The 21,080-nt window shown below is 51.6% G+C and overlaps 1 protein-coding gene across 1 annotated transcript in view; it reads left to right on the forward strand.

The window, feature by feature from the left end:
• The window catches only part of PCBP3 (poly(rC) binding protein 3), a 37,100-nt gene that overhangs the window by 15,571 nt on the left and 449 nt on the right, over positions 1 to 21,080 (forward strand). The window contains exons 2-13 of the mRNA XM_010021001.1: positions 1,622 to 1,693; positions 2,028 to 2,051; positions 2,866 to 2,898; positions 3,336 to 3,452; positions 3,846 to 3,977; positions 4,249 to 4,377; positions 6,964 to 7,038; positions 9,718 to 9,759; positions 13,743 to 13,821; positions 14,524 to 14,583; positions 17,058 to 17,110; positions 19,867 to 20,036. Coding sequence (XP_010019303.1) covers positions 1,622 to 1,693; positions 2,028 to 2,051; positions 2,866 to 2,898; positions 3,336 to 3,452; positions 3,846 to 3,977; positions 4,249 to 4,377; positions 6,964 to 7,038; positions 9,718 to 9,759; positions 13,743 to 13,821; positions 14,524 to 14,583; positions 17,058 to 17,110; positions 19,867 to 20,036 — 986 coding nt within the window. The remainder of the gene's footprint in view (positions 1 to 1,621; positions 1,694 to 2,027; positions 2,052 to 2,865; positions 2,899 to 3,335; positions 3,453 to 3,845; positions 3,978 to 4,248; positions 4,378 to 6,963; positions 7,039 to 9,717; positions 9,760 to 13,742; positions 13,822 to 14,523; positions 14,584 to 17,057; positions 17,111 to 19,866; positions 20,037 to 21,080) is intronic.

Consider the following 21,080-nt stretch of genomic DNA (forward strand, 5'->3'; position numbering starts at 1 on the left):
GCAGGGTCACGTTGTTCCTGGGGCACAGTGATCCCTGGGGATGGTTGTTGTCCCTGTGCGATAGGGACACCCCTTTGGGGCAGGCACTTTGTCTCCTGGCACACCAGGAGCGCTGGTCATGCTGATGTCCTCCATACATCAGCTTGTTCAACCTGCTCTGTGTTGCTTCCCGTGCACAGGAATCGGCGTTGCCCAACACAGTCAGTTACTCCTTTGCCTTTATTGTTCACCTGCATTAGGCTGGCTTGAAAGAGGATCTTCCTGATCTCACACGTTGTCCCATCCTTTCTCAGCCCATTCCTGTTCCTCCGATCCCCAGTGTTGTCACTTTCCTCCTCCTTTTCCCTACTCTTAACAGCGCCTTTTGGCTTGACGTCTTCAACACGTTTCATTTCTCACCTTTCTTGGGAGAATTTTGCTTTGTTCCATTTGTAACATCCAGGGGCCTCAAGATGGGTGTTTGCAAGGACAAGCGAGCTGGGCTTCTGTTGGCTCAGTGTTACAAAGAGATGTAATTGTTAACGATTCCCATTCCATGCCTCCCAAAGGATAGAAGTGATGGCCATGCTGAGACACATACCAGACCAGTTTAATCATCAATAATTCTATTGTATTACAAGCCAATCTTGTATTACAAGTACAGTGAATGGTGAATCTTAGACCTAACCCTGCTAACCGTGCAGGCTTGATCCATTTTGGGTCTCATAATAACCTCTTGCAAGACTTCTTGCATCAAAGCCATCTCCCAGCCATGACTGCTGCATGTTTACTCATCTCAGCTGCCTCACTGCATTAAGGTAGTGCTTGAGAACTAGGAACACTTCCCATCTGAGGAGAGGAAAAGGCCAGATGATTGTGCCCAGGTTCAAAAATCTCCAATCTGATATATACTGAGGTATTAAATAACATGGGGGATTAAGTAACATTGCTACATACCTCTTGGCATTGCATGTAGAAGGATGCTGGCACCTTCCTCTGGGACAGGATCAGCCTCTGCATGGTGCAGAGGCATACTATGTGCTGGCTCCTTGTGCAGAGATGCTACTAAGGAGGTGCCAGGGAAGGAAAAGGAAGGATTTGTTGCTGTTCTGTGATTTCCCAACCCTGCTTTCGAACCATCAGTGGCGTTTTAACCTCTAGAGGGCAGAGAAGGAAAGAGAAAGAAAGGGAAAGGGACATGGGCAGAGGTTTTGTTAGGTACATGCAGAGCAGTAATGGCTGGAAATGGTGTGGTCCTCAGATTCAGCACTCAACTAGGGTGCTCAGCATGTGTGTCACTATCTGTTCTTCCTGCTCTGTGCTCCTGAGGTCAGATAGATATTTCCAAGTGGCTTTTGGTCTTCTGAGAGCCTATTCACACTTGAAATGGTGTGATAGGTGCTCTGGGTCCCTTAAAGCCCATGTTCTGCACCCAGTAAGCTGCTCAGCCCATGACATCTCCCTGCGGCTCCTCCAGCGGTGGTGTTTCCATGCCCTGCTCTTCTGCAAGGTCCATCCCACATCCATCCTGTGTTGAGAGGAAACCTCTCCCTTTCCTATCCCCAGGTGATAGAGCCGTGGTGCTGCCTCCTCCTGCGTCAGGGCTGCCCTCCCAGCTACTGCACAACTCCCGTTCCCATAGGAAATGGAGTCCAAGGTCTCCGAAGGCGGCCTGAATGTCACCCTCACCATCCGGCTGCTGATGCATGGCAAGGTAAAGGGGGTTTCCTCACAGCTCCCTCTCCCACATGGTGCTCATGGCTCCTAATCATAGAATCCCAGCCTGGTTTGGGTTGAAGGGAGCTTAGAGCTTCTCCAGTCCCAACCCACTGCCATGAGCAGGGACACCTTCCACTAGAGCAGGTTGCTCCAAGCCCCTGTGTCCAACCTGGCCTTGAACACTGCCAGGGATGGGGCATCCCTGCCCCCTTGCCCTGTCCTGCTGGACACAGGGTGCCCCAGGTCTTTGCTTCATGATGGGGTTGGGCTGGATTGTCTTTGTGTTTTATAATGTTCATGCCTTTGTGTTTGGTTTTTCCTTTCTTTAGGAAGTTGGCAGCATCATTGGAAAGGTAAGGATGGCTTTTGAATGTGGATTTCATTCTATCACCTGCACCATTTGCTACCTGTGGTGTTGTAGATGCTGGTCACCTTTTCCCTGTGATGCCCTTAAGTGTTTTGTGTGCATGAGCTTGTTGCTATGAGAGAAATGATGAGAAACCCACAGAGGAATCAAAGACTATTCTTCTAAAATAACCCAACCCAAAACTAACCTAACACCATTCCCAGATGCTTCCCTGGGGTCGTACATAGGTGTTTATGATCATTTTGCCCTGGAATTTTACTTAAATAGCTTCATTAAGGTAAAAATGCCATGCAGGCCCATTGAAGCTCTGCAGCATTTGTCTCTCCAAGACCTCAGGACACCATTTAGTTGGGCAGAGAAGCTTCACATGGTGCTTTCCACAGTAGTGTGGAAAGTCCTGGCTATCCAAGATTGAGGGGTTTAGTGGTTTGAAAGGGCAGGTTGATAGTGGCAAAAGCTTGCAGCGTGAGCACCTTTCCCCTATATACTTGTGCCTTATTTTTCCATCAGCCTGACCAGCCCTTGAAGGATTCATGGATTTACCTGCTTTATATCTGGGTATAAAGATATTAGATCTCTCCTTAACTACTAGGTCAGAAACTGGCCTCTGAAGGCACAGGGATCAGGGCTACAATGGCTTGAGTTGACCATCACTTGGGAATGGAGGGTCAGGCACCACAGAGCTGCCCAAATGCTTGGCTGTGCATTGTCACCTATTAGAGAGATGTGTGTTTGGAAGGGTTGTGTTTGAAGGTGGAAGTCTTAATAGTAATAGCCTGTGCTTCTGCTTCTTGTTTCAGAAAGGAGAGACTGTGAAGAAGATGCGCGAGGAGGTGAGCATCTTCTCTGTACTATGATTTGGAGGAGAAGGAGACCACTGGGGTCTCCTGGCCAGAGCTGCACGTTGCAGTAACTCCCAGGGTCAGACAGATCCAATTTTCTCACTCTGGACTCAAATCCCTATTGCATTTAATGGGAATTCTCTAGAGTCACAAATTTACTCTTAATCAAACATAGAAATTAAGCCACTTCTCAGATGCTTGAGTTTGTCCAAGGTCTTTATGCCTGCAGCTACCAAGGAGTTAACATCAGATCACAAGCAATGACCCCACAAGCTGGTCTTGTCTTGATCATATGTGTTTGCATTGTAGCAAAAGACCTAAAGCAGATACTCGGAAGCCCTTTGTGAGGGTAGGAGCATCACAAGGGGCAGGGTTGGTGACCAGGGACTAGTCTGTGGTTGTGCCAAGGGCTTCTCGTCTCTTTCCAGAGCGGGGCAAGGATCAACATCTCGGAGGGGAACTGCCCTGAGCGAATTGTGACTATCACTGGCCCCACTGATGCCATCTTCAAGGCTTTTGCCATGATTGCCTACAAATTTGAGGAGGTGAGAAACACCAGCCATTTTCCCCAGAAGGGCAGAGTAAAAGGGTCTGTATCCAGACCCTTGGGTAGCTCTGGCATGCCCACTGCTGGGGCCAGCAGTGCAGATAGGTTTGGGTACCTCCAACCCATGCATGTCTGTCTGGACTTGCTGAACTGGTACACGGCCTCAGCACAAAACCTTCCAGACATCTCTAACAAGGCAAGAACTGAGCTTCAGTGAACTGTCCCAGAGGTCTCACAGTGCATTAACTGCAGGGATGCTCAGTGATGCGGCTGCAGACAGAGACCAGCCACAGGCTGAGGGACATGACCCCTCTTCTCTGGCTGAGGGCATTCGGGTTGGCCTTGATGGTCAGGTACCAAAGGCTGATGTGTTGTCCTCTTCCTTCTCAAGGACATCACCAACTCGATGAGCAACAGCACTGCTACCAGCAAACCCCCAGTGACGCTGAGACTGGTCGTGCCAGCTAGTCAGTGCGGCTCACTGATTGGCAAAGGAGGCTCCAAGATCAAGGAGATCAGGGAGGTAAGTCAGACTGGATCTCATTGCATGTAATCACAGCTCCTCAGAGCCGATCCATGACCAAGGGGGATCTGCCTTGGGGAAACAGGATCCTTATTCTGCTAGCATCACACATCGCTTCCCAGGATGCTCCTTGGTGATGCAGGAGCAGCATCCCGTGGGACCTCGCCGCTGTGCTCCTGCTGATGCAGGAGTTCACGTGGCACCAGAGCTGGCTTGCAAGGGAAAAGCATTCAGCTGTGGGATTTCTCCTCCTGTTTCTTTCTGTCTCCAGTCCACAGGTGCTCAGGTTCAAGTGGCGGGGGACATGCTGCCCAACTCCACGGAGCGGGCGGTGACAATCTCGGGGACACCCGACGCAATTATCCAGTGTGTCAAACAGATCTGTGTGGTGATGCTGGAGGTACAGTCTGTAACCAAGGGGGTAAAGTACCTAGGAACACAAAAACCATCCCAGCCAGCACCACCAGCAGCGCTGGGAGCTGTGGAGCGTGTGTCCTTCCCTTCACCACGCATTGTCAGACCACTCTCATTGCCTGGTACCTCCGTTTGAAACCCACCCAGTGTGTTTTCCCCCACCATTGTCTATTGTTTCTAGAGGCCCACACTGGAAACCTGCTCGGTTGGATGGCCCAAAGGAGATGGTTTGTGTCGTAGTGCAGCACGGATGGGTGCCAGAGGAGGCCAGGCGGTGGGAAGGGGATGGGGGCTGCAATCGGTCCACCAAGCACCCGGCCTCCTCTATGTAGGGCTCACAGTGCCCCATGGCTGGGAGGAGGAAGAGGAGGAGGAGGCCGGTGCATCCTCAGCACTGGGGGAGCTGGAACTGGAAGCATAAAGCTGGACTGAGTAAGGCACAGCAGGAGAAGTAGTGAGGAAGGCTGGTGGAGAGCAGGGTCTGTAGGGTGCATGGATGTGTGTCCAGGGTGCCTTTTGTGACGAGCAGACCTTGGAGATCTCTGCCATGGATAGATGCTTATTGTCAAGGATGACTGCAGCCGTATGCCCTGTGAACACCTCAAGATGGGAGAAGCTCCATGAGGAAACGCTTTGGGACACAGGACGGTGGCACCCTCCACTCCTGTTGCCTCTCAGACATAGACCCCTCTCCCTTGCTGCCTCCTTTGGCAGGGAGGAGCGCATCTGCCACTGCAGAATGTTTGGATGAGGATGGCAAGGCTTGGTGGAGGTGAAGCAAACCCAGATGTGAGCAGCTTCATTTTGGCAGCAGCACAGCTAAGAAGGAGTTGCCACAAGCCACCCACCATTGCTGGTAGTGATGCTCAGGCAGGTAAACTGCTGCCGGGGGGTGCACTTGTAGCTGCACAGTGACTTTCAGGTTGTGCTGCTGTTCTCCCTGGCAAAGGCAAGAGGCACTGCTGTTCTCTATGGCTCACAATGGGAAAGAAGCAAACCTTGGAGTTTTCTTGCAGTCTGAAGTGCCCTGAGTTGATCAGCTCACAGAGATGCTCCTTGTAACCTTTCAGGCTTAAATCCTCACTCATCCCCACCAAGATTTGTCATGCGATAACAGAACAAGCAGGTTTGTGGCTATGGAGGCTGTGCTTTGGTCATGGAGCTTTACTGCAGACCTGTGCTTGGCAGAAAGATTTGGATGTGCCACTTAGCTACAAGTAGACATCTAGAAGAATGTACAGGAAGATCCCAAAAAGAAGAATTTTCCATGAGAAAGAGTGATTTCTATTGCCTGTCCTTCCATAGCAGTGACTGAGTCATTTCACTTCGGGTAGAACAAGGAGGGTTTTATCTGGAATCTCTCCTGATCCCTGGAAACCTCCATAATATCTCCTGTGGCCTCAAGAGGAAACCAACAGAGATGATTTGGGTGAGAAGATCCTGTGCACTGCACAGCGGGATGCATCGTTACAGCCTGATGTGCATCACTACAGCTTCTGCTCCATCCTACCCAGCACTGCTCAGGCCACAGCAGTGAGGAGCAAGACAGAGAGGGGCAACCCCAGGTGATGCTGCCATAGGAAGAGGGCTGGGAGTGTACATGGGTTGGTGTCTGTGCAGCTGGTATCTGGCTGCTTACAAGGACCACTACCACCATGCAGCTCTAGGATAAAAACTCTGGACACTCTCATTGCCATCTGAGAGGGGTTTCCAACCTCTGGCTCCTTCAGGGCTCAGCAACCTAGCCAAAGTGCTCACTGTTGTCCCACTAGGGTGTTGGGAAGTCTTGACCACAATGATTACATCTTACAGCATCTGCTGCACGACCATCCCTGTCTCAGCTTGGATGCTGATAGACCAAACCAAGTCCTGAAGGTGACCCTGTGAGGAAGATGAGAGGGGTCAAAGAATTTGAGCATCATGCTGGGTCACTCAGAGAGGCTGCTCACTCCTGATGCCCATGCTCACAAGGCTGTCCCATAGCTCCTGGTACTCAGTGGGGCTGGTGTGACTCCAGGACAAGCAGTTGACATGGAAGAGCTGCAAAGAAACCCACTGCATGGGACTGATTAAAGGCCTGGTCCATGGGTGTAGCTCCCCATCTTCATAGAATCATGGAATGGTTTGGGTTGAAGGGACCTTAAAGCTCATCCACTTCCAAACCCTGTCATGGGCAGGGACATCTTCCACTAGAGCAGGTTGCTCCAAGCCCCTGTGTCCAACCTGCCTACTTGAAGGGTCATCCTGGGGTGTTTGGAGGAAGGTGCTGCCTTCCAGTGTCAGGCTGGATCCTCGACCAGGCGAGGAGGTTTGTGGCAAGCAGAGTGAAGGTGACGGAGGCAGCGGAGGGCTGGGAAGACACTGAGGTGCCCACATTGTCCTTGTTGTCCATCAAACACTCGCTTTCCCTCGTGTCCTCCTGTCCGGAAGCGCGGTGTGCCTGGTGCGGGTGTTGCTGGCAGCGGTCCCCGGGGGCCGTGCTCCTTTAGGTGCTTTCTAACGCTCTTTTTGCCGCCGTTTCAGGAAAGCTGGTTCTAATGTTCTCTCTCCCTCTCCTTGTCCCTTTTCCTAGTCCCCACCAAAAGGTGCCACCATTCCCTACCGCCCAAAGCCCGCCTCCACCCCTGTCATTTTTGCAGGTGGTCAGGTAAGAGCCGACCCGCTTGCAGCCTCCACTGCCAACCTCAGCCTTTTACTGCAGCACCAGCCGCTGCCCGTTAGTGCACTCAGGTTTCTTGCCTTCTCACTTGCATGGTGTCATCCCATCCATTGCATGCCACGGCAGCTGGACTGAAAGCTCTTGGCAGAAGCAGGTTAGATGTTCTTGCCTCCTGTGATAGCTGCTGGAGGATGAAAGGGGCAGAGCAGGGTGTTAGCTCTGCCAGGCACTTGCGCACTGAGGCTGGGGTTTGCTTCATGAGACCCAAATTCAGTGTTTGCCAGCAGTTGCCACTGTAATAAGTAAAGCCTTGTTGAGCAAGAGGCTGTGACCGAGCTCTCATAGGGGCTTTAAGTGTTCATTTTCATTTTCTGGCATCTCTAGTCCAGTTAAAAATCACAGAACCCCAGACTGGTTTGGAATGAAGGGACCTTAAAGCTCATCCAGCTCCAACCCCTGCCACGGGCAGGGACACCCCCCACTAGAGCAGGTTGCTCCAAGCCCCTGTGTCCAACCTGGCCTTGAACACTGCCAGGGCTGGGGCAGCCACAGCTTCTCTGGACAGGTTAAAGCCATCCCCGCCTTGTCCTGTCCCTACAGGTCCTTACCAAAAGCTCCTCTCCAGGTTTCTCATCAGCCCCTTTAGGGATTGAAAAGCTGCTCTAAGGTCTCGCCATACCTAAAAGGGTATTTCCTTTCTCCCCAGCCACAGCAAACAGCAGAAGGACAAACTAAGGAGGGGAGCAAAGCCTGAGGCACAGGCTATTTCGGGCAGCGTGCTGAATTAGCATCTTAGTCATTGCCAGCATCAGGAGGAGTGTGTCATTTGTTTCTGAGCAGCCGTCCTGGAATAGAGCTTTGAGTCCAGCTGCTTGGTGAACTTCTCTTCTCAAAAGGGAGAGTAAGGTGGAGGTAGCGTTGCTTCTGTGGGCGAACTGTTGGTGTCTTGCACAGAAGTGAAGCTGCGGGATGAAGCAACTGTCTCTGAAACGAGAGGTGTCTTGAGGGCCCTTGGCCATGGCAGAGGAGAGCAGGCGCCAGTCAGTAGTGCTGTGAGGTGCTTGGGGTGGGTTGGAGCTGCAGAAAAAGTGGCAGCTACCAAAGGGGTCAGTCCCATCATCATGTGGCCGAAAGCCAGGGCTCAGGCAGGCCGGTGCTGTCAGAGTTGAGTTGCATCTGTCCAAGACACCTTCCCGCCTTTAATCAGCTGTTTCTAATCAATTTTCCTAATTAATGAACAAATTGGACCTTTGGGAAAGACCACTTTGTAGAGCAGCCTCTGCTGTGTCCCCGTGGACACACTGGCCCCCATCCCACTGGGATGCCAGCAGGCACTGGGACCATTGTTTCTGTACATGGGGCTTTTCCTCTTTCCTCTTCCTCCTCCTCCAGGATTTGGGGTTTTTTCCTCACACAAAGCACTCTGCTGTTTGCAAGCAATGTGGTGAATTTGCAGGAGCCTCAGAGGGGTTCTTGCCTCTTCTTGGCTCTCTTTACTCTCCCTTTTCCAAGTGTTATCCATCTCTTTTGCCATTTCTTTTCAGAATCACCTGAATGATGTGTCAACCAGTGAGATATGTTTTGCTCGCTGGTTAAGTCCTAGGTGTTGGGCTCTCTAGGGTCTGGCTCTTCACCCATAGTGGTGCTCCTTTTCAGGTTCTCTACAAAAGAGAAAGGATTGCGAGCAATGGGAAATACACTAAATAATTTGCCTGGCAGACATCTGCATGGATTTATCAGTTATAGGTGGCATTGCAGTGCAGGCAGCCTGTCCCTGAGCCCTCTCCACGCTTGGGGAGATATCAGTACCAGTGGCTTTCTGCATGGCAATGTCTTTCCCCCCCAGCAGAGCACTGGAATAGAGGCAAAGCATGTTCAGAGTTATGCACCTGGAACTATGGATGGACTCGCCACGCTGGCTTATGGTTAGGTGTGAAGGGCAATGGTAATGTTACTGTGCAACCACTATACAAGATAATGCTCGTTTCATGCATCTCTTTTATATAGCAAAGTGCAATCACAACCTTGTATTCCTGCTCCATGTGATTCTGTTACCTTTAAAGAGCTGTTTCTTTCCTTTTGGAAAAGCCAAAGTGAACCCAAGCCCCTGAAGTTAGGCAGCTTAGCATGCTCCAGGTTTGATTGAACCATAGAATGGATTGGAAAGGACCTTAAGATCATCTATTTCCAACCCCTTGCCATAGGCAGGGACACCTCACACTAAACCATGTCACCCAAGGCTCTGTCCAACCTGGACAGGAGATGTGGCAACCTGGATTGGAGGTGTACATCTCCCACCCCAAGGACTCACTGCCCCAAGGGCATTTAGTGTGGCACAGGGGTTCCCTCCCCATGGGCTAGCCATGGCAAATGCTCGCTGCATGGTGCTTCCCTCATCCTAACCTCAAAATGAAGCTGCTTAAGCCAAGATCTAGGGTCCTGCACCCCTCTTCCACTAACAGCAGAGTAAGGGGAGGGGAGTGATGGAGTCTCAGTGGGTCGCAGGCAGAGCAGGGTGAGGGCTGAGCCCTTTAGCCCCTGCAATCCCAGCTTTTACCCAGTATCAGGAAGAAAGGAGGAAAGCCCAGGGAGAGCCATCCCTGCGGAGACACGGGGCTTTGCACTCGGACCCTGCCAGCCCTAATAACATCTTCTTTTCTTTTGCAGGCCTATACAATTCAGGGACAATACGCTATTCCACACCCGGATGTGAGTTTTACCCTCATTTCTTTTCTTCTACCCTTTCATGTCACCTGCATGCTACTGTGGATTCACAAGATATTAATATTAGACATTAATATTAATAGCAGATTTTCCAAGTTAACTGGCCGTGTGTAGTATCTGTAATACCTTCAATAGCCTTTTAACCTGTTAGCACCAAACTTATTCTGAGGACTTGGCCTGATGCTAAATTGTTTGCATTGTTCAGTGCTATCCCTTTTTCTTTTGGAGAGAAACCATATTCTATGCATTTTGTGCCTCAAAATGATCAAAACAAGTGAAAACAGAAACAACTTTCCCCTCTATTTCCTTCTTCTTCTTCAGATGCTGGTAAGACAAGGGCTTATTTAGGTGCTGAGTACCTTGGTGGGGTGTGGAGACGCCAGAGCTCCAGCACTAAGTGGTTTCTTGCTTGAAGCCTTGGCAGGGTGATGTGTCTTTTTGGGAGTGCTCCTCTGGGTAACTCGGAAGCAGTGGCTGAGGTTGGGCAAAAAGCCACTGGCATCCCCTGAAGGGGTTGGGGATGATGGTGCCCACCACGATCCTGGATATCTCACCTTTCTGATGGCTGTGCATCTTCCTTAGGGACCTGGACCCGGACCAAAGAGGTCACCCTGGGTTAATGGCTGTCTCTGGGTGGGTTGGCTCACTCTTACATGGGTCAGGGCATCACAGGCATGGTCCCCACTCGGTGTCGTGCTCTTTGGTGTTGGAAACAGGCTCCACTCAGACTTGCAGCGTGGATGGGTTTTGCTGATGCTCGGATCCCGCTGATGCTGGGGTTGGTCAGGGAGCCACAGCACATGTAGGGAACATCAACTGGCACATCTGCATGTAAAAGTACCAACAGAAATAGCAACCAAGTCTAACTGGAAGGATTTCTCTATGAGAAGCAGCAGTGAAGCACTGCAATGCCAGCAGCTCCTTGGGGTTGTCACTGCTGACGCATGCCAGAGAGCTCTTGGAAAAAGCCAGGGTGTTTCTACATGTGTTTCAGAGGGGATAAAATTCCCAATGAATTCCATTGCAGAGGCTCCTTCATGCTATGAGTCCACAGGGCTGAGCACTAAGTGCCACTCTGGGGATGCACGTCAGTTGTAAGTGGTGTGGTGTAGGTAAAAAGCCTTCTCCAGCCATCCCACACATAACATGATATAACTTGGTATTCCTCCTTCTTATATGTACTTGGGTTTTAACTCATGGGATTCCTTTTTGCATGACTGAGAACAGGGCAAGGCTGTTGGATACCACGGATGCGTGCTCCCCATGGGAACTGTTACGACCTGTAGGCTGGATTTTGGTCTTAGGAACAATGATTTCACTCAGTTTGGTGGAGGTCGGGCTCTGGCTTTCCATGCAACACCAGTGTGCATGTGCTTTGAATAGCCTGCTGTGATAGCTGCTAAGAGATACTCTTAATTGTATGCACTTCACTTCTGCTCCCTATATATAAATAAATACACTTGCATATGTAGTGAGGGGAGGCCAATATATTCTCTGTCCCAGTTTTCTTTAGCAAGTGGTGCTGACAACTTAGTGTTTTCTTTATTCAATTCCTCTGATTGACAGGAATAAAATACATTAAGTCCATTTGCTGGCTGCTCTCAGCCCAGCTCCCAGCAGACGGGACCTGGAAAAGGTGGTTCCTACAGGGACCATCCTGACTCTCATAGCACTCTCCCAAGGATTGGTCATTTTAACCAGTGCAGAATCCAGTCTTGAATGTGTTCTTAGGGCATTGCCCTTGCGGGTGTCTGTGTTTAGAGGATGCCTTTTGCAGCCTCATGACTGCAGAGCAGGCAGGATTTTGAACGCCAAAGCTGAAATGCAGGCACCTGCCTTGATTTTCTCCCCTGGGAAAACACCCCAAACAACAGGTCAAGCATGAGTTTTGGCTCACAGACATTGTGTGGGTACTCATAAGCTGTTCAGAACGTGATGCACAGCTACCTGCCTTCATGAAATCTGTGGTGGGAGGTGAAAGGATGCCCATGGAAGCCTGGAGTCAGGGGTGTTTGGGACTGGAATTCATGTAGAGCACAGGAAAGCTCTCCCTAGCTCGGGCATCGCTGCCAGGTGTGCCCCATGAGCCCATGAGATGTACCTGGGCATTGCTGTGGGTACATAGTGATGCTCGGCGTGCCTGTACATTGCTCCCAGCACTGCTGTCCTGTCCTGACCTGTTTCCCCCACCAGCGCCTCTGGTCTGTGGAGAAAAGCAGGGTCTGAAGAGTTGCTCTCAGGGTTTTGCTTCTAGATCTTTCCAGGAAACGGGAGATGTGTTCTGTGCCCCACGGAGCAGCGTTTGCTTTAATACCTCGGCGTAGCCATCCCCTCGTCTTGTAGGCTTGTTTTTTGCTGTTATTGTGTGTGTTTGCTGAATGCCACTGTCCAAACTGTATCTCAAATATAGGTTAAATCAGTATTAGAAAGGACACTGGTGTTTAGCCCACTGGGCAAAGCAAGACCCTTCCCCAGGACACAGTTGGGGAAGGTGATGAGATTTAACATCCCTTCCAACCTAAACCGTTCATAGAACCCCAGCCTGGTTTGGGTTGAAGGGACCTTAAAGCTCCTCCAGTTCCAACCCCTGCCACGGGCAGGGACACCTTCCACTAGAGCAGGTTGCTCCAAGCCCCTGTGTCCAACCTGGCCTTGAACACTGCCAGGGATGGGGCAGCCACAGCTTCTCTGGGCACCCTGTGCCAGCGCCTCAGCACCCTCACAGGGAACAGCTTCTGCCTTAGATCTGTTCTAAATCCCCCCTCTTTCATCTTGAAGCCATCACCCCTTGCCCTAGGTACCATAACACACCTTTAGCTTCTTTTCCACGCTGCACAGGGGAAAGATGTACATGCACCTCTTCGCTTTGGGCTGCGAGACCTCTCCCCTGAAGCTCTCATCCCTTTGCCAGGCAGAGCTCCCTCGGGTACCTCCCTAGCAGGGACTTGCAGGCGTTTCCCTACCCATTGCCTCCCTGCATTCTCTCCCCTGTGTGCTCAGCCCCCTGGGTCTGCTCTCTCCAGTGCTTCCCCCTCACTGCTGCTGGCCAGACCTCCCCACCAGCCATGCTGGAGGAGCAAGGAAGGTTTTGAGCATCGTTTCCCCCATTGAAATTGTAAGTCCTGCCTCTCCCTTGCTGGGTGCAACAAGCAGTTTATGTTTGGGGGGTGATGGGATCCTCACAATCCTTTGAGCACCCATGATACGGCCAAGTGGGAAGTGAGGAAGACTCCTTCCTGCTCGCTGCTAGGCTTCAACCTGGTTTGTTTTGTTTTCTTTTGGTTTATTGTTGGTTTTGGTTCTGTTTGGTTTCATTTTTAAGTGTGGAGCAGTGGAACAGAGCACAAAATGTATTCCAAACTAACTCCTCTCCATGCAACCACTTCCCGATGGGGCATGAAAACCTTACCTGAGCACAAGGGATACAAGGATCTGAAATACCTACTGGTCGTGGCTGAAGCCTGTATTTCCTCATACTGCTCAAGGGCTTCTGCTTGTAATGAGCTGACAGTAAGAGCCACAGATTGTCCATCACCCGGAGGTGCTTCCCCATTGGAAATGATGCTCATGATGCAGCTCCAGCATCACCAAGAGGGTCTTCTGGCTGCTGCCACTTGGTGCTCACCAGCTTGGCAGTACCTTTGAGATGGCTTCTCTGCTGTAAAGCTAACCTGAAGTGAGCAGCAGCCTCTGGTCATAGGTTGTGCAATCAAGGAGGGAAAGGCTGGTATCGTACTTCAGACCCTGACCAAGCACTTCTGCAACAGATTTGGGCTCTATTGCGTTTATACCCAGGCCAAGTCCTTCTGCTAATGTTTCTGCCATGCCTCACCATGGCTTCCTGGTTTGGATTTCTTTCTGTTTCCTTTCTTTTCTTCCGTTATCATTTGGTTCTTTATTTTCGGTGTGACTTTGTTGTACTCTATGACAATAACCTTCTTAGCTCTAATGTCCCTCCTACCCCTCAGCAGTTGACCAAGCTCCACCAGTTGGCTATGCAGCAAACCCCCTTTACTCCCCTTGGACAGACCACCCCCGCTTTCCCTGGTACGTACCCACAGCCCTTTCTAGATATCCTTCTCTTTTTACCTGTAGAGTTTCTCTCTCTTTCTAAACTCATGCTATTTAATGGAAGCAAGCAGGGGAAGTAAGACTTGGAAGTTGCAATGTCCACGGGGAAAGGTTAACAGGGAGACTAGATGGATGCTTGGGGGTTATGGTCCTCATGGGTGAGCTGTTTTAACTGTGCATGCCTGGATTCCTCCACGCTTGCCTTGCTCCCAGCTTTGCTGGCTTCCCCAGCAGAAGCAATGAGCACCAGGCTCCCATCCTTCCCATTCCAGGGGAGGCAGCATCCCCTGCCATGCGCTGATCCCTGCTTTCCCATGGAGAACGGCTCGGTGCTGGCTGGGGATGCTGCCCTAGTGTCTATGGGGAGCAGTGGGGACACAGCCCCCCACCAGGGAGAGCGATGGGAAGGATCCGTGGCCATAGGGAGCCGCAGTGACAGGAGGACAACCAGTCCTGGTGTGGCTCAGCAGCTTCATTCCCAAGGCTGGTGACCTGGGAAGCAGGTAGAAGTGCAGGGGATGGAGATAAAGTACCTTTGTTTACTCAGTGGTCAAAGTGCTGGTTGGAAATGCCTTTTCTGACAGTATATTCATCATATTTTGAGCTTCCTAGATGAAGTGACATTGCTTATCTCCTTGAAGGCAAAAGCATTAAACCTCTTTCTTCTTTGCTCTTCAGGAGAAAAGCTGCCCTTACATTCCTCCGAAGAAGCTCAAAATCTGATGGGCCAATCATCAGGTAAAAAACCACAAAGCTACAGGGAAATCAGCAGGCTTCTGTTGGAATATATGATTTCTTGAATAGGACTGTGCCGTTGTTGTGCTCCTGGATAAGCCGTGGTGGTTGTGGAGGAGATGGCAGGGTTTCTTGGTGGGCAGGGAGAGAATGGGCAGCACTGTGCCTGCCAATGTCCAAGAAAAAGAGTGCATTGCCTCGGTGTTTTGATGTTTGCACATTGCCATCCGTGTAATGGGAAGGCATCAGAGCCAGCCCTCTCTCGTTGAATTGTGCATAAACTGTGCTCAGAAACAGTGGGAAGATGCCTGTGGGGACACAAAGGACACACAGTTCTGGCCATGTCTAAGCGAGCTGCGTTGTTAGTGGGACAAGACCCTGAGGATTGATGCTGATGTCAGATGTCCCACACATCCACCCGTATGTGCTGAGTGTTCTTGTCTTTTATAACCTCCCATAGCTTAGAGGAGTTATCCTGAGACACACGTGCCTCAAACCGGTGTGGGGCCATCACCTAACCGTGAGAGCAGACATAGCCTGAGTAAATAGGCCCTACAAGAGTACAGCACATAGACTTCTCCTGATACCAACCTGCCCAGCCATTAAAGCCATGGGGGCTCCATGTGTATATTGGAGAGGGACGATCTGGTAGGCTAAAATAAGCAGTCTCTGGGTAATGGAGAAGGACTGGCCACATTCCTCAATGGCCTTTGTGGTGCAGTACCATGGCACTGTGTGCCCCAAGGGCTTTCAGCAGCTTCGGTGGCATCTGGGTGCAGGACAGGGGATGCTGTCTATGAGCCTAAGAAGCCTAGCCTGCATTTCCAAAGACTCCCGGGTGCCTCAGTGCAGCCCTGCACCCATCCCTTGTGCTCTGCTCCCTTTAGAAGATGTTTTCTGCTATGCCCAGGCTGCTCCTGAGCTGAGCCTCATAATGCATGGCTGAGAGAGAGGGACACCCTGAGGGACATGTCTTGGTGTTAGGTGCAGTCTGCCCTGCCTCTCTGAGGAGGCTTGGTGTGAAAGACAGGTCCAGGACTGGTGAGATGTCCCTTCCAGTGCAGCATGCTGTATAAAGTCAGCACTAAGCATTGCCCACGGTGTAAAACCTGGGCAGGAGCTGGTTTGTGCAGGCTTTGGCATTAGTAGAAGGGGAGCATAGGGCTGTTGAGTGGAGGATCTGCATCCCCATCCACTGCGTTTCCCCTCCGCTGTGTGGCTCCCAAATGAAATACGTGGTAAAGAGACCTCCAGCAAGCCAACGCCTGTGTGGTGAACCCAGGCCTTGCGTCTCTGGGAAGCTGCATTGGGGAATCATGCATGAGCCCATCAATGTTCCCCTTTCTAGGGGTGATGCTGAAATGGGATTGCCACGTAAAGCTTCGTTTCAGATCTGCTGTGACCATGCTGGTACCCAGGCAGACACCAACTCACACTGCTCCTGGGTTTTAAAACCCGTGTGCTGGACAGAAGCTCCTCTTCCCCACTGCAGAGGGAATTCAGAGCAGCAAAACTTGGCCATTGCAGTAGCTGCTCAGCACGATTGAGGCAGTGACATATTGCCATGTGGCATGAGGAATTCCGTGTGGCTGCTGTCTTACGATGTAGCAGCCCAGCACTTCTAGTGTGCTTGTGCTTCTTTACACTTCTCCCCTCTTTCCTTGGATACAGACATTGCAGTCTCTCATCCTCGCGCACACGCTGCTCCTGAAGTAGTTTCTATCATCTGGATAAGGGGGGGGTTGTAAGTTCCTGTTAGCCACCAGACAGCTTCTCTCTTGCAGATCTGTCATAGGACATCCTTGCTTCAGCATTGAGGGGATTTGATATGGAAACCTGTGGGAGAGGCAGGCTTCGACCTAGGAGTGTTACGGCGTGTTCTCCTCTTACCTCTGGATTTCCGCACGCAGGGTAGACTGCTGGCTCCAGCCTTTCCCGACGAAGAAGAAGGAACCCTCCAGGAGAGGCTGGGAGGAAGCATATTGTTGCTTTAGCTCCTTTGCCAAGTGATTTTGTAGGCTCCATACTGTTTGCCTTTCTTTCCCTTGGGAGTAAGAGGGACCGCTGGTTCTAGGTCCAGCTAGCACACGTGTCTTAGGGGTCAGGCTTCAATTCAGCATGTGGGTCTATGGGGCTTTAACTTGCAAAGGAGCCTCATAGCCCTGTGCTAGCACTGCCGGCTCCCCTGGATTTGGGGTGCTTCTGATGCAACCAAGCAGCCCTGTGCTGCTGTGCTAGAGGGTGTGTGGACAACCCTTCAGCCCTGAGGGATGCAGGGGAAGGTGGCAGCCAGCTCCGTTAGAGTCAGGTAGCAACCATCTTCCCTCTCCTTGTCCCAGAGTGTGTGATCCCCTTCCCCTTCCCAGCCCCGGAGCAGGATGTAACCTTCACAGTGTTGCCTGTTGTGGGAAAGCAGCGGAGCTCCACCACGTGCTGCCTTTGCAAGCTATAACCATTTTCCCCTTGCATGTGCCCAGGTTTGGATGCCAGTCCCCCGGCCAGTACTCATGAACTCACCATTCCCAATGATGTAAGTAAATCCAAGTGCTTCCTCAGCATGTGTGTGTGTGTGTACACATATATATGTGTGTGTAAATACATAGGTAGAAGCTGCAGGCACGTGACTGTTAAACACATTTAGAGATGCCCCTTCACCAGGTTCACTCATACCACGTGCAGTCTGTTGGGGGTCAGCCTGCAGCATAAAGTACCCATTGGACTTCACCCCATTGGTAGACTTCCAAGGTATAATCCTCCTTAATGCTCCTTTTCCTTTTCCTGGGCTCATGAAACATGCCCAGTTGACAGCACTGGGAATGGGAGAGACCTCCTGAGCCAGCCCTGATTAAACTGGAGCTCCTTAATCTAGCACTGGCAGGTCTGAGATGTTGTTTTGGTCCAAGCATAGTTACTGGGGGCAAGGGAGGTGAAGAGGAGGTAAGTAAATAACATTTCTGATGCCACCAAGTGCCACACAAGTGTCTGAAGGACACTGAAGGGACACTGCGTCTCACGTACTGGTGGCAGAGAGCTTTTGGGTCTTGTAGACAGGGGCGTTGTGGTAAAGTGGATGTTGGACTGGGCTATTCGCTGGGAGGAGGCTGGAGTCACACCAGGCGCTGAGCAGTACCAGGATGGTGCTTGGGGATGCTCGGGTGGGAGGAGGTGGGATCAGAGCCCAACACAGCTGGAACATGGATCCATGGGTCTCATTTGCTTCTGGACTGGCCCACTGGTTGATAACCAGCCTGCATTCAAACCAGGATCATGGGAAGCAGGGGCATGACTCCCATTCTCCATCACCTACAAGCACCTTCAGCCTCACCAGGAGTTTCTGATGGGGTCTGGCAGCTCTTGCTACCTCTTCCTGCTGTTGGCCATCATGTGTCAGCACAAAAGAAGTGATTCCCAGCACCTCTGCTGCCACCCAAGAGACATGGCTCATCCTGGCTCTGCTTCTGTCTGTCCAGCAAGGAGCCCCCTCCAGGAGGCTTCAAGAAGCTCTGCAACTGGTTGCAACAACCACATCTGTTGTGTGGGTTGAGCATGGGGAACTGTAACCCTGGCATCAATGGGGGCATCTTCAGGAATAGCAAGTAACCCTCTGCAGAAGGGCCCACGTGGGAAGAAAGGATGCTTGGGGCCTTCCCAGAGGATCCAGGAGCATTTGCCCACCAGAAGCCCAGCTCTCATCAGACCTGCACAGCATGAAATGTCATCACTTGCACCTTCCTGCCTTCAGCAACATGCCTCCTTAGCTCTGCCTCCTGTTGTCTTGAAGGCTTTGAAACACTCCCTGCCAGAGGAGAGGGGTTTGTTTCTTAAAGCAAAGGGTCTACAGGCATGTTCTAGTGGTTTAGATCAGCTTGGGGTTATACTCAAGGAAATGTGATGACATCCATCTTGTTGCTCCTCTGACAGGAGAAATCCGAGTGCTGCTCAGCTTGGGTGTTGCTTGACATCAGTCTGAATAGTTTGGCTCCTCAGGTCTCCCTGCAGGTCCCCATCTAGAAGGTCTTTTCATCTGCTGAAGCATCTCTGAGTTATTTCTGTGCTGTGAAGGCCAGGATGGGTGGCTGTTGGGCCGCACACTCCACTGAGATAGTTGGTGTCTTTTCTCAGCCCTGCAGTGGGATGTGTATTCAGGCCCATATGGGACAAACCACTGAGGTAGCCCCATGACTTGGCAAAAGGATGAGTGAACATTTGGACAAGTAGTTGTCTCCACTTCTACAGTGACAGGAATCCAGCAGCTGCCAAGATGAATGTCCCACATATTGGACAAGAGCTCAAATGCTGATGGCCAAGAGAGGCATGCAAGAAACACCTCGTGCCTGTGTTGGCAAAGCTGGACATCTCACTACGTCTTATCAAGCTGTGAGGGTGCTTGAGAGAACCATATTTGATGCCCAAATGAATAAGAGCAAAGACTGAGGAGGAAAGTCAGCCATTGGGGACCACTGGGACAATTCAAGAGGTGGGCAACTGAGCAAACTCAAGCCTCTGATCTCTTCACAAGAGGGTGAAAGATGGTTTTAAGTAGGATTCTCCTGCTGGTGCCACAGCCACGTGGTGCTCTCCTATACATGCCAGCAAGCCCTTGCACTGCACTGAAGGAGCTAAAGGAGGTAACAGAGGCACCAAGGGTGTCCCAGCAGGGTAGAAGAAGTGTGGGATGGCATGAGCAATGTGAAGCTATGGGTGGTGCACCAGCTGATGAGGGGGCTCCTGGGGTTGGGTTGTCCCTGGGGAAGGTGGTGGTCTTGATTTATAGAATCCTAGAATGGTTTGGGTTGGAAAGGACCTTAAGATCATCCAGTTCCGACCCCCCTGCCACGGTCAGGGACACCTTCCACCTCTTCTGGTAACATGTCCTGTATAACCACCTTTACAAGGGGATAACTATGGAGTTATCCCCATCTGAATTTCTGAGTTTCTCATTCTGAAACATGACTTATCCCCATCCCTGCAAAACATTGGCCAATAGACCATGCAAGTTATGGTCTATGCAAGTATTAGACCAAGATGAGCCCAGTATAACCCCTCGCCCTTCTTAAAGCCCTCTGAGATGCTGCTTATCATGTGCAGACGACTGCCGTTTGCCCCCTAGAGTAGAGCAGGGCAGGTTGCTAGATGTGTCCTGGGCGGACCACGCTTGTGTGCAGGTGGAATTCCCCCCTCTCCTGTTCGCATGAGCATTAAGGTCGCAGAAGGGAGGAAGGCTCTTGGCTGGTGCCTGCCCGAGCTGCCGCTTCTCAGCCGTTCCCCTCCGTGCTTTCTTTCTAGCTAATAGGCTGCATCATCGGACGCCAAGGGACCAAAATCAATGAGATTCGGCAGATGTCGGGAGCGCAGATCAAAATCGCCAACGCCACGGAAGGCTCATCGGAGCGTCAAATCACCATCACAGGGACCCCTGCAAACATCAGCCTCGCGCAGTACCTCATCAACGCCAGGTGAGACCCCCTCCCACCGCCAAACCCGTTCCTGACGGCGTGGTTGGGAGCCAGGAGGGGCTTCCTGAGGCCGGCTGGGATGAAGGGTGGCTTCTGAGCGGGGACCGGATGGCACCAGCAGGACCTCTCCAAAAAATTTGGCTGAGGACCCACCACTCCTCCTCGCTCAAGGATTTATGCTTATGGGTGGTCAAAATCGCCGCCGTCTTTTCCCCCTGTGGATGAGGCAGAGGATGGGGATGGGGATGGAGCTGAGACAAGTGGTGGGGAGGCGTCGCTCGGGACCTGCTCGCTGGGATCCCAGCATCTCTTAACTGCCACCTCAGAGCCTCTTCCGCCGTGCTTCCAGGCGTCCCAAAGGCTTTCCTCCATCCAGTGAATAGAATCAGTCCAATAAATGCAAGACATGGGAACGGCCCGATTGCTTCCTTTTCATGCTCAAAGAGCTTGGTGCAGCAGGACGTTGTGGAGGCCAAGGGTTCCCAGTGCTGCATCTGGCTGAGGGGGGATGCTGCCTGTGCCTTGGGGGACCAGGGCACCTGCGAGAGACTACAGGGGAGACGTAACTGGAGAGAGGGGTTGGGGACCAGCTCCATGCTGGTGGTGAGCTCATGCAGAAGTGGTTGTGTGTCTCTATGGACTTGTGGATGGGGAGCTCAAGGGGAGACAAATGAGTCCATCTGCCTGTCCATGCCCTCTATGGCGGGCAGTGTTGGTGCTGTAACAACCTGCCTCCAGCCAAGACGTGTGCAAGGATGTGGGGGGCTGTTGGTGGCAACTCTGATGTTCATTATGGTGTGGGCTGCGAGCACCGGTGAGGTCTGTATGTGCTTTCTCTTCCTTTGCACCCAACCCACCTCAGCCCCCCGACCTGCAACAGACCTCCACCATCCCCTCCTGCCCTGCTGTCCCGCCGCCCGCACCCATGGCACCCCTCCAGCCGCTCAGGAGAGGGATGGAGGGCACGGCTGAGTGGCTTTCCCTGCAGCTCCTTGATATTTCCCCCTTCCTCTTGAGACAAGAGAGAGCAAGAAAAGAAAACCA

Source organism: Nestor notabilis, unplaced genomic scaffold (assembly GCF_000696875.1).
Source record: "Nestor notabilis isolate BGI_N333 unplaced genomic scaffold, ASM69687v1 scaffold7628, whole genome shotgun sequence".
NCBI classification, from domain to species: domain Eukaryota; kingdom Metazoa; phylum Chordata; class Aves; order Psittaciformes; family Psittacidae; genus Nestor; species Nestor notabilis.